Genomic DNA, 12,655 nt, shown 5'->3' with positions numbered 1-12,655 from the left:
ATGCATATGTTTAAATTTAAAAAAAGAAAATCCAAAAAAAAATAAAAGAAAGAAAGGAAAAGAAAAGAAAAGGATTTTTAACAATTAGCAATGGAAAAGACAAGTTATCTAGTGGAACTCATAATTAACCAGGATGGTATGAGACATGGGGGAGGAAAGAGGTAATGAGAAAGACACCAGGAGGCAGACTATTGTAACTGGCTAACCTAAAAGAGATTCAGCAAAGATGGCTTATGGCATGAATAGATTTATAGAGAAAATTTAACAAGGCAGGGAGAGAAAAGAGAGGAAGAGGGGAAGGGGGGAAGAGAAAAAAAAGGAAGAGGGGAAGAGGGGAAGGGAGGAAGGGAGGGACTTGGAGGTGGGGTTGACTTCATAACTGGCCCTTCTGCTTGGATACAGTTAGGTGGAGTTACCCAAAATCTCCCCAAGGTTGGGTTGATCCCCATCAGTGCTCTTCTCTGCTTATCTCGGGGTATAACCATGTCAGGTTTTCCCTGCCAACTCATTTGGTGACTCAGGATCTCATCACTAGTACCTTCCCCTCTGAGATTACCTTCTATATTCTCTTTTATATCTAATTATTTATATGCTGTTTGTCTTAGAATGTGAGATCTTTAAGTACACAGGCAGTACTTTGCTGTTTTTGTTTGTAACCTAGTGCTTAGCACAGTAAGCATACAGTAAGTGCTTAATAAATGCTTGTTGACTGAATCACTGACATATTTAGGTAAGGGAGAAAACATACAAAATAAATACAAAGTAAGAAGGAAAGAGGGGACTAACAACTGGTAATAATTAGGAAAGATTTTGTGTAGGTGGTAGTTTTTAAACCAATTTTGAAGGAGGGAGAGATTCTAAGACGCTGAAGGAAGGAATGTGTTTCAGAAATGAAGTATGGCTCATACAAAGATATGAGGTGAGAAACAGAATGTTATGGTGAACAGTAAATAGACCAGATTGTCTGGAAGGAGATTAAGCTAGGGGGGAATACTATGTACATACAGCCTATCTCTTTTGACACTTCCACTTAATTCGAGTTCAATATTTCAGAAGAAACCCGGTCTATCTTTTGATAATTGTCAAATTGATATTGAACAAAAACACTGTCTTTGTTATTCCTGCTTCTTGATCCTAGTTTTTGTCTTATAGAAATATGCAGGACAAATCTTTTCGAAATGACAGCCTTTTTAAAAAACGTAGTTCACATGTTTCTACCAGATTTTCTCTTTTCCAATTTAAACATCCATCCTCAGTGCTGCATTATTTATTTATAAGAGTGACACAGTTAACAAAAGGAACATTTTCTGATCTGTTGAACTATATATAGCACAGCCCACAATTGGGCATATTTGCTTTGGTTCTATAGTTCTACTTATTTAGACTCACTTCTGAAAGACTTATACTTTTTGATAGCACAGAGTTCCCTTATTTGTTCCTATGGAAATCAAAAGATAATTGGAATAATAGGCAAGTTTGGCCTTAAGAGTATAAAATAAAACAGGGTAGAAACTAAGAGTTTTATAAAGAAAACTCACTGATCATAGCTTTTTCACTGATCTTTTTCAAGAGTCCAAAAGGATACCATTAGAACATCAAGGAGAAGCTCTGGCAGGGGTCCTCAAATTATGGCCAGGGAGTGGAGGATGTTTATTCCCCTCACCCAGGGCTATGTTTCTTTATTTAAAGGCCCACAAAACAAAGTTTTTGTTTTACTATCCTCCGGCCCTCCAATAGTCTGAGGGACAGTGAACTGGCCCCCTATTTAAAAAGTTTGAGGACCCCTGCTACAGTTCAGTCAAAATGAGACCTGGAGCTGACCATGTCGCAGATTCTTCTTAATACAAAATTTAAATTGGAAGAAAGTAAGGAAAACCATCAGATCATATAGATCTGACCTAAATAACATTCCTTATGAATATGATGTGGAAGTGATGAATAGATTTAAAAGATTAGACCTGGTAGGTAAGGTCTGCCTGAAGAACTATGGATAGAGGTTTTCAATATTGTACAGGAAGCATCATCAACAACAAAAAAAAAATCCAAAAAAAAAAAAAAAAAAAGAAGAAGAGTGAGAAAGCAAAATTGTTATCTGATGAGGCTTTACAAATAGCTGTGTAAAGAAGTGAAAGCAAAAGGAAAAGGAGAAAGGGAAAGGTATAGCCAACTGAATTTAGAATTCAAGAGAAGAGCAAGGAAAGATCAAGTTTTTTTGTTTTTTTTTTTTTAATGAGAAATACAAAGAAATAGAAGAAAACAATAGAATGGGAAAGACAAGTGATTTCTTCAAGAAAATTGGAGCTATCAAAAGAATGTTTTTATAAATGAAGAAATTAAGTTTCAAAGAGATTAAATGACTTAATCCTTGTATACATGTTGTAATCTCTTGTATATATTGTATTCTCCCAGCAGGAAAATGTAAACTCTTTGAAAGTTATGTTTATTTTGTTTTGTCTCTTTATCAGTTTTATTAAATTGCACATGATAGAAACAAATAAATGCTTGTTGAATAAAGATCTAATATGGTGCCTTAAATATATTATTTGTGTGCATATGTATAGCTATTAATTCATATGTATATGCTTATCTGTATATGTATTATATATTTATACATATATGTATGTATATGTATGTATATGTCTATATGCACATATGTATTGGATGGAGTGGTGGTTTGCATAGTGGACCTGTGATTTCATCTGTATAATGAGCTTATTGTGAGGAAGCTTCCTTTACCAATAATTAGTACCTATTCTGAGATTTAGAATTAGGAGTAGGGGTTCCCAACCTTTTTGTGTGTGTCAGAGATCCCTTTGACAGTTACAAGATACTACTAATATCACAGGGGGTTTATTCCCTACATTCATAATTGAAGAAATGCTAAATTTCAGTTACAGGTTAGAGAAAATAAAAATGTATATTTTTTTCTCCATGCCAATCCAAAGCTCCTGCTGAAATCTAATTGTGAGAAATAAACCTATTGGACTCAGAATAGGGTGAACTTAAAAATTTGTTTTATTACACACAACTGCAGAAGTGGGTGTGTGAATAGTCACATATCAGGAGAGAGGAGGCTCAAGCATTATATCCCTATTCCCAGACACAAAATCCCTCCCCTGTTTCTTCATTTTCTGGGTACTCTAGGGTTACAACTTCCCAGTATGACTATTATATATTTACCTATAGATATGTTCCCACCATATACATTGCATGATCATTAAAATGAGTCTTAGCTCCTCTGGGAGGGGGGAGGGGAGCGGGGAGGGAGAAGTTAATATTTATGAGTTAATTGTGTATAAGCACTTCAAGCAAAGCTTAGTCTTTATCCTACTTAACTGTCTCCAAACCTTGAACAGGACAGAGTCAGTTACCTCCCATTTTATCTGGTCCTCCTGCTAATTGCTACTATGAATTTATGGAGGCAAATACTCCATTTATATTTTTCACTAGCCACATATTCAGTGGATCCCAGATAATTATAATTTAGATAATGGACAACAGCTGGGTTTGTTTTGGTATTTATATTGCTAGCTATTAGAACACTGCCAGGAAAAGCAAAAATAAATAAATAAATAAATAATAACATTGCCTGGCACTCAGTAGGTATTTAATAACCTGCTTACTAAATTGAGAGTTGCACTGATTTATCCAAGTTCACAAAGCCAGTACTAACAAAGGCTGAACTCAAGGTTTTCTGATTCTGCAGCTAGCTCTTTTTCCATGGGGAAAGGATGCTTTACCTCACACAAAATACATGTGTTTAATAGAAATGAAAAGTCATTCTTTCTTTATTGCACAGAGTACTGAACTAAGAGTTAGCCAGTATAGCTTTGTCAATACCTAGAAGACATGTTTCCTTGTATACAAAATGATGGGATTGAATTAGCTAAATTGCAAAGCCCTTTAAACTCCGACATCATATAGCCCATTAGGTAAATCATGGGACTTGCATTATGGAAAAGCTGAAGTTCAAATCCAACCTCTGGCAATTAATATATTATCATGAACAAATAATTAAATCTAAGTCTCTTTTCAGTTATACTTCAGATTACCTTGCCAGCTAATATCCCATATCTGTCCTCTCTGTTGTAGTTTGGATTCAAATATCATTATTCAACTGAGTATGTTTTCTTCAATGACCAACAACTACTTTGTGTGGTTTAAACTCTTAAAATGATCAATATGGCCCTGTAACAGGTACCTTCTAGGGAATGACCTCCTTTACAATTTTCTTTTTCATATTATCTTTTTTTCTTATTACAATGTTAATTCCTTTAAGGCAAAAACTAAATTTTTCTCATTCATATCCCCATTGCTTAGTGCAATGCCTGACACATAGTTCATATTTAATAAATGTATATCATATGGTTTGTTGTGTGCAAAGTTACAGATACTTTTTAAATTGTCAAATATAATATCCTTTTCTAAATCATCATTTTTCTTGTGTTCTCTGTAGCCTTTGACATTGTCTATCACTCTCTTCTGGAAGAGGCCTTATTGTCACATACTCTTCCATTAATCCAATAAACTTCACTAACTCTCCATTACTATCAGGATTCAATTCTCTGTTTGGACTTTAAAGTCCTTTGCAAACTTCTCTGCCTTTCCTGTCTTCCTGTATTTTAATTTCTTTCATATATTCTAATATTTTGTGACTTTGGCTATCTTTCTGTTCCTGAGAAAATACTTTGACACTCAATTTCCTCTCTCCCTTATTTTACACTTTACATCATGCTTGGATTATTCTTCCCTCTCCTCCAAATTCTTGCTTCCTTCAAGACTCAAGTCAAATACCACCTTCTGCAAGAGGTCTTCACCATTACCAGAGAGGTAGACAGACTGAGAAAGGAATATAGATATATACAAATATATGTATAATCTACTTTCACATATATATTCAAGCATGTATGCACTTATTTATATTTCTAGATATAGTGCTTTTAGTAAACAAAATGTGTTTTTAAATATGTATCTCTTTATATTTATATATGCATTTCTCACATAGATACATATTTAATATGCAAGACTCTATTTATAGAAACATAAATATATACGTTTATACATACATGTACGTTTATTTTATATATACATTTTGTAATTTAGTTGTTTAATGTCTCCCCATCAGACTGTGAGTTCCTTGAGAGCAAGTGCGGTTTGTATTTGTATCCCTGTGACTAAGCACACAGTACCTGGCACTTAATAAGCAAGCATTTTATAAATGCATGTGAAATTGAATGACTTTTAATTTAATTTAATTAATTCACAGAATTGTGTTAGTGGTCCAAATGAAATAAAGTAAATTGGTAAGTATATCCCAATTATTATCCCTCATACATCAAACTTTGGTGGGAAGATCCCTATGTGCGCTCGGTTTGAGGATAAGAACTACATGTCCCATGAGGCAGTGGGATTCGCCTATAAAGACCATCATGCCTCTGTCTCAGATTCTATATTAACCCCTTAATTGTCTCACAATTTATTAAAGACAACTCAGTGCGTTATTGGTTGACCTTATTAGTAGATGCTGGAACCCACCCTACCTGTCCATAGCCCACTGAATTAATTGTTTCAAAGTTTCTCAAGCTCTTCTAAGAGGACAAACTTCATGTGGATGCAAAGGTCCCCTCCGTCCCTTTAGAGTCTGAACCAACCCATTACAAGAGCGCGCAAGGAGGGAGCGGGGTGATGTTGGCTCATGTGTCACGTGATTGTAACCCAGTGTTTGGTCAGCTGATCTCCAAGAGTTCCGTGGCGCCGGTCGGTTCCCTTAGTAACTATTGGGTACCCGTTTTGAGTGGCTCCTGGAGCTGCAGAGAGGCGTCCAGGTCTCCTTTGTCCTTCCCGGCTTGCGAGTCTAGTCCAACCCTTTTTCGAGGTCCTCGGTGTCTGGACTCGCTGGCGCCCCGCTCCCTTGCCCTCGGCTGCGCCCCAACCTATGGTCTTAGAACTTGGCTCTCCCGCCCGCCCTCTCTTTCTCCCGCTTCCAGGAAACCGCCCGCGAGCTCCTAAGCCGGCAGAGCTTCCCTGAGCAGAAAGGGGCAGTGGTTGTGAGGCTGTTCCCCTTCCTGCTGAGAAGCGGCCGGAACTCTCGTCCCGCTACCTAGAGGAGAGGAGTCTTAAGAGTGAGTGAAAAGTGTGTGTGTGTGTGTGTGTGTGTGTGTGTGTGTGTAAAACTGCATGATGGGATGCAGTGTGTGTGTATATGTGTATGTGTGTGTGTGTGTGTGTAAAACTGCATGATGGGATGCAGTGTATATGTGTGTGTGTAAAACTGCATGATGGGATGCAGTGTATGTGTGTGTGTAAAACTGCATGATGGGATGCAGTGTATGTGTATGTGAGAGTGGCACATACGAGGCTTGTAAATAAGCAACTGAAAGTATATATGTTGAACTCGTGTGTACGTGAGTGTGCGCGCACGTTGCACCATGTGTGTATAAAATTTCTAGAAAATGATCTGTAGTTGTGTTTTGGATTGCTTTGCCGAAGTGTCGTACTGAACTTAACAAAGATTAGAGCTCTTCCCTCCTTTCGCGTCCTGAATGCCCAGTTGGCACTGTTTGAATCTTGAGGCGGGAAGGGCTTCAAGTCTTTGAAAGGCCAGTCAGTGTTAAATTAGGAAATCAGAACAAATCGGCACGCATGATTCCTTTGTAGGTCTTCGGTATCAAGGTGTCACTACACGTATTTATTTAATAGTGAATGGTCAATTGACCCAAAGAAGACTAAACGCAAAAGATCCACTGTTAGCTGTCACATAGTGTTTTAAAGGTTAAAATATTACTATGTATATTAATTTTATATAATTCTGTGATTATGCTTATTATTTCTGTGTGAGATGTATTTTCACCAGTAATGGAAGACACTATGTTTTACACTTACTATGAGTAAATAATAATATTTGTAATTATTTATAAAATAGTAAATTTGCCTAAAATAAAGACTTTTGAATGAAAAGAGGCACCCATTAGGAGACTTAGCAATAAATGTTATATATCTGTATTTTGGTGCTTCCCAGTATCCTAACTTGTCAAGTGAAGCCTTGTTTTGTCTTTATATAAAAAGTTTAGAAGAGTTTTTGTAACTGAAAGGTGTTTCTTATATACATTTGTAAAAGATCTTGTATCTGTACAATTTATAGTTCTTTAAAAAGAAATCTCTGCATTTAAGGAAGGCTTTATTAATTTGCCTTTTCTGGTTTGTTTTTTTCTCACTAATTATCTGTATAAATTGAAAAATTACTTTAAAAACTACTGTTTAAAAATACAGTGTTTCAAAAGTGAAATAAATTCTGGATAATTGAAGTAAAAACTAGACAGAATATGAGAAAAGCAAACTGTTGGAAACTACTTCCTAAACAGATTGCTCAAGGAACTGGAGATACTGTGTTGATTGCTGTTTAAATTGTATTGAATGGTTAGTACTTGAATATATGGTAAATTTGTAAGAGAATAATGCTGAATTTTTTTGTCTTTAGGCACTTTCTAAATATGCTAATTACAAAATTTATCATTATATGCTTATTTGCTTTCTGAAATATACAATGGTTCAAAAGCTGTGTATCTTTTTTTTCCTTTTAGTGTTTCCATTTGTGTAAATAATTTGTGAATATTTGCTTTGGGAGTTGAAAACTACCTGCTGATTATGGCTCATCATTATTCAAAGGAAAAGCTAGATGAAGAGTTTGAACAATTTATGAAAGAGGTAAGTTTGTATTTTTTAAAGGCTGATAAGCTGGAATATCTTCTTAATTGAGGAAATCGACTGTCTTCTTTGTATATTCTTCCCCTTTCTCTGTCCTGTCTGTGGTTCTAGCTCAGTGCCTGAACAATTATATTTTGAATTTGGTTTTATATGCTTCCTGATCACCTAGTCATCTTTTGAGGAGCAGGATGATATATAAAGAAAACTGAACAGATAAAGAAGATCTAGGTCCTTGTTGTAGTTCTTTAACATTGGCAAAATCCCTTTAATGAGAGATTGGATCAAATTTTCTTTAATATTCCTTCCATCTCTAATAATTGCTTGATTTTATTCTGTAATTTTATTTGGATTTTAATTCTTAATAGAGTACAGATAATCACAAGTTTAAATCTATTGACATGAAAAATGTGTTTTGATTAAGTTAACAGAATCAAACATTCGTTCGATTCAACAACATTTACTCATGTTTTCAATCTTCATCCTTGACCTCTTTAAGTTTGACACTTCAGATTACGCTCATCTCCTTGACACTCTCTTCTCTGGCTTTCATAACAGTGCTCTGACATGGTACTATTACTACTACAACATTTCATGGGATTATTTAAGGGTCTAAATAAAACAATGAATATTAATTATTAAGTAAATCCCAGTTATTATTATTTGTATTCAAACTTTGTCAGGAAATCCAAGTCTAGGAGACCTGAAAGCTCACTGATTGGAGAAATAGAGAACTATATGTCTCATTGTGTGGAATTCACCTATAACAACCATCATGTCTCTGCCTCAGGCTCCATCTTAACTCTTTAATTGTCTTAAAATTTATTAAGAAAGCCCAGAGCCTTATTGGTTGACCTCCAAGTATTGGAACTTACCCTTTCCCTTCTTGATCCACTGAATAATTGATTCAAATTCCCTGACTGGGGATGATGGCTATGTGAATGGAAAGAAGAGGACAGGTGTTTAAAGATAAAATTACTGGGACTTAGGGACTGATTGGATGTAGGGGATTAAGGGTAAGGGTAAAGTAAAGCATGCTTTCTCACTCTTCTTTGCTCAATAGTCATCCAAACTATGTCCACTAACTATGGCTATATTCCCACCATACTATTTTGGGTCCTCTTCTCCTTCCCATGGATTTATTACTTCTATAAAGATGACTCTCAGATATATTAATCTGCCCTTAACCTTTCTCCTGACCTATCCAAGATAGGTCATCTCCAACTGCCATATAGTATCCCATAAATACCTTAAATTCAGTGTATCTCACACTAAACTCATATTTCCCCCCCATTCCTTTCACTTGTATAATTCCATATTAATGTCAGAGGCACCAACCTCTCAGTCTCCCAGGCTCACAACCAACTCCTCATTCTGTCTTACCCTTCCATATTGAATCATTTGTCAAGTCCTGTCAATTCTATCTTTATAATTTCTCTTATAAATTTTACTCCCTTCTTCCCTCTGATACAACTACTGGCCTAAACTGTTATAGCAATCTTTTGGTCTCCATGCTTCAAATCTCTCCCCACTCCACTTTTTCCTCTACTCAGCTATTAAAATAATCTTCTTCAATGGCAGATCTGATCATATCATCTCCTTATTCAGTAAACTCCAGTAGTTCCCCATTAACCCTATGATGATCCTCTCTTTGGTTTTTGAAACCCTTCTATTATGGCCTCTTCCTTTCCTTCCAGTCTTCTTATCTTTATTCCTTTCCACTTGCTCTGCCATCCAGTAACACTGACTTCTTTGCTGTTCCTTGAACCTTGACACTGCATATCTATATTCCCTGCATTTTCACTGACCCCATGCCTAAAAATCTTTCCCTCTTTACCTCTGCCTTCTAGCTTTCAGCTTTTCATATGTATGTTTATATCACATTTATGTACCTTGTTTATTAGCTATTCCTGTTTTATCTACACCATTAGACCTCTTCTTTTTGATAGCAGGAACTTTTTTTTTTTTATCTCAGCATGTAATACAGTGACAGGTTACATATTAGGCATTTAATAAATAATTGTTGAGTCTTGATTACTATGGGCCAACTATGTGTAATAGGAAAACACGGACAAAAACAAATACCTCCTATTGGAAAAGATACTACATTGTAGTCCATAAACATTTTGTTAGCTGTCTACTATGTATCAGGCTCTGTGCTAAGTACTGGGATGCAAAAAGAGGAAAAAGACAGTTCTTGCCCTCAAGGAGCTTGCAACTTAACAAAAGAGACAACATGGAAAAAACTATATGCAAAATAACTTATATATAGAATAAACAAGAAATAATTAGCAGAGGGAAGACATAGAAGTAAGAAGAGTTAAGAAAAGTTTCCTGTAAAAGTTTGGATTTTAGTTGATACATTATACTATGAGAATGTAACATGTACATAGATAATTGCGATACCAACTAGAAGGTAAGGAGGGCAGAAAAGAGATGAGTGAGAATAATAACTGACAAAGAAAGGTTTCCTTCAGGAAAGTGCTGATTGAGCTATACCTTTATCAAAGATAAAGATCCTGAAAGATAGAGAGGAAGAAAGAGCATATTCTAGATATAGAGATGGAGAGAGAAGGAACATTTAGTTTGGGGAACAGCTAGCAGTGTAGTTTGTCTGAATTGTGGAATTTATTTAGATCTATAATGTAAAGTATAGCCAGAAAGATAGGTTGAAATTATAGAAAGCTATAAAATGCTAATAAATTTGTATTTTATCTTAGAAATAATGGTCATTTGGGAACCACTGAAAGATTTTGAGCCTGGAAGTAATATGGTCAGACCTGTGCTTTAGGAATATAATTTTGGGTGCTGTATGAAGGATGGTGGAAGTGAAAGAATGACAGTAAGGAAACTAATTAAGAGGCTATTGTCATACTCCAATTGAATGGATGATAGGATCTTAAATGAGATAATGGCTTGTGTGAATGGAAAATAAGGACAGACACAACTGTTATAAAGATTGAATTTCTAGGACTTAGAAATTGATAGGATGTAGGGAACTAAAGGTGAGGGAAGAGGGAAGGAAGCATATCTTCCAAGGTTACAAATCTGAGAGACTGTTGTTCACAAAGCAGAAATAGGGAAGTTTAGAGTAAACAAAGTTTTTCAGAAAAAGAGAGTTCATTTTGAAACATGCTTAATTTAAGATAGGGGACCTTAGGTGGGATTAGTTTGTAAGAGAAATTGCAAATGATTGTGTAGATTATAAAGTAATCTGGTTGGAGATTAAAATTGAACTAGCAACAGGTTGTAATGTTGGAGTTTCTGAAGGCAGCCTTCGTTTCAGTTCAGTAATCACCACAAGTACAGCCAGGTTTTAAAAGTCCAAATCCTTTATTATTGTCTCTTTCAAAGTCTTGTCTCCTTTCCTGGGACCCAGTTATCTTTCTTATAGTCCAGATCCTGTATTATCTCCTTCCTGAGGCTGGGCAGCTTTCTGGAAAGCCTTTCAGTCTGACATTGGTCTTAGTGGGAAAAGTGCAGGAGTCCAGGCCAGCTACCCGGAAGACCTAAGATCGAACTGAATTTCTCCCCTTGGTTCTGAGAGCTTAGGCTCCTGCCGCCAGTCCTTTTCCTTCTCTCCAAATTTCTCTGAATCTCCCTGGCTGAGGCTTCTAGTTTATATGCTCCACACTGAGTACAAACTAATCATTATATCACTAGGAAACCATCATTTGTTGTAGGATTAAATCACTGCTAAACTAGATTTAACCATTGTTTCCTCAATTCCACTTACACCTTGTTTCAAGTTCTGGTCCATAAACATCTTCTTATAGGATTAAATCAATCACACTGAACCATGCTAAATTAGATAACTATTATCTCTATCAATTCCACTGACTTAGTACCTTGTAAGAATCCTTTGTTTCAAGTTCAAAGTTCTGGCCCATAACAACAGGTGACCTCATCAAGGGATAGTATAGAAAGAAGATAGCCTGGGGCATAGTTGGGGAAGTACCTTCCCTAACAAGTAGAAAATTGTTGATCTAACCAAGTTCCTATCATAAATATATTTGTATTTTATCTCTTCTAAGCCATTATGGGAACGTTCCCTCAAATTCCATTTAATCTAGGGAAGCTCTAAGTGTGTTTGCCTTGATGAACCCTCCAAAGTAATTATTCTTTGGCTTCTAAAATATTCAGAATTACAAGATAGGCTTTAGAGTTGGAAGAGAAAAGACCCATCTGTTTTAATGGACTCATTTTATGGTTGAGAAAATGGAATCCCAGAATTAAATGACTTATTCAGGATTTTCCTCAAAGTAAGGAATAAAGTCTGAGTTTAGAAGCCAGATCTTATGACTGCAAATAGTACTTTTTATTTCATAGTCAAGAAGAAAATTATTTGGACTTTTTTGGAAATCCTAATGTAAATGACTACCTTACCCATAAATCTGGATGGGCAAGCCTTTTTCCAGGAATGTTTGACATAACTAGTCCTAAAAACTTGGAAGTGTGAACCAGATTGAGACAATATATCAAATCTTTAGTTTATTAATTAGGTTAATGGATTAATTCATTTGCTTTGATTATACCATAGCTACCTTTAGAATAAATATTATATTCCCAAAACATAAATGTGCCTATGGACTTTATAGGACAATGAATGAATTTGTTAAAAAGCACTTCTTAAATGATCACTGTGTGTTCTAAGCACTAGGGATACAAATAGAAAAAATAGACCAAACCTGCCTTTAAGGAATTCACCTTCTCACAGGGAGACAACATATATAGGAAGAGATTTCAGCTTCTAAGTCAGATTGACTTAGGAAAGCTCCAGTGATGTTTTTAGGTGTAATTCAAAGCAGAAAACAAAGCACTTTTAAAACTGTAATTTCCATTAATAAAATCATGTTTATTCTGATGTTGAACCATTTGGCAGTGACAAGGAAGTTACTGACCAGAACTTTTTTCCAGGATCTTCAGTAATTACAACTGCTGAGGAAATAGAGAT

General features: G+C 35.6%; 1 protein-coding gene across 1 annotated transcript in view; it reads left to right on the top strand.

Annotated features, from left to right (window-relative positions):
* Nucleotides 1-6,036: 6,036 nt before the first annotated feature.
* The window catches only part of CEP162 (centrosomal protein 162), a 128,099-nt gene continuing 121,480 nt past the window's right edge, over nucleotides 6,037-12,655 (top strand). Inside the window, exons 1-2 of the mRNA XM_051997340.1 lie at nucleotides 6,037-6,122; nucleotides 7,581-7,704. Of these exons, the coding sequence (XP_051853300.1) occupies nucleotides 7,645-7,704 (60 nt within the window). The 5' untranslated portion in view covers nucleotides 6,037-6,122; nucleotides 7,581-7,644. The remainder of the gene's footprint in view (nucleotides 6,123-7,580; nucleotides 7,705-12,655) is intronic.

This window comes from Antechinus flavipes, chromosome 4 (assembly GCF_016432865.1).
Source record: "Antechinus flavipes isolate AdamAnt ecotype Samford, QLD, Australia chromosome 4, AdamAnt_v2, whole genome shotgun sequence".
NCBI classification, from domain to species: domain Eukaryota; kingdom Metazoa; phylum Chordata; class Mammalia; order Dasyuromorphia; family Dasyuridae; genus Antechinus; species Antechinus flavipes.
The sequence above is the reverse complement of the archived record's forward strand: the minus strand, read 5'-3'. Positions and strand labels throughout refer to the sequence as shown.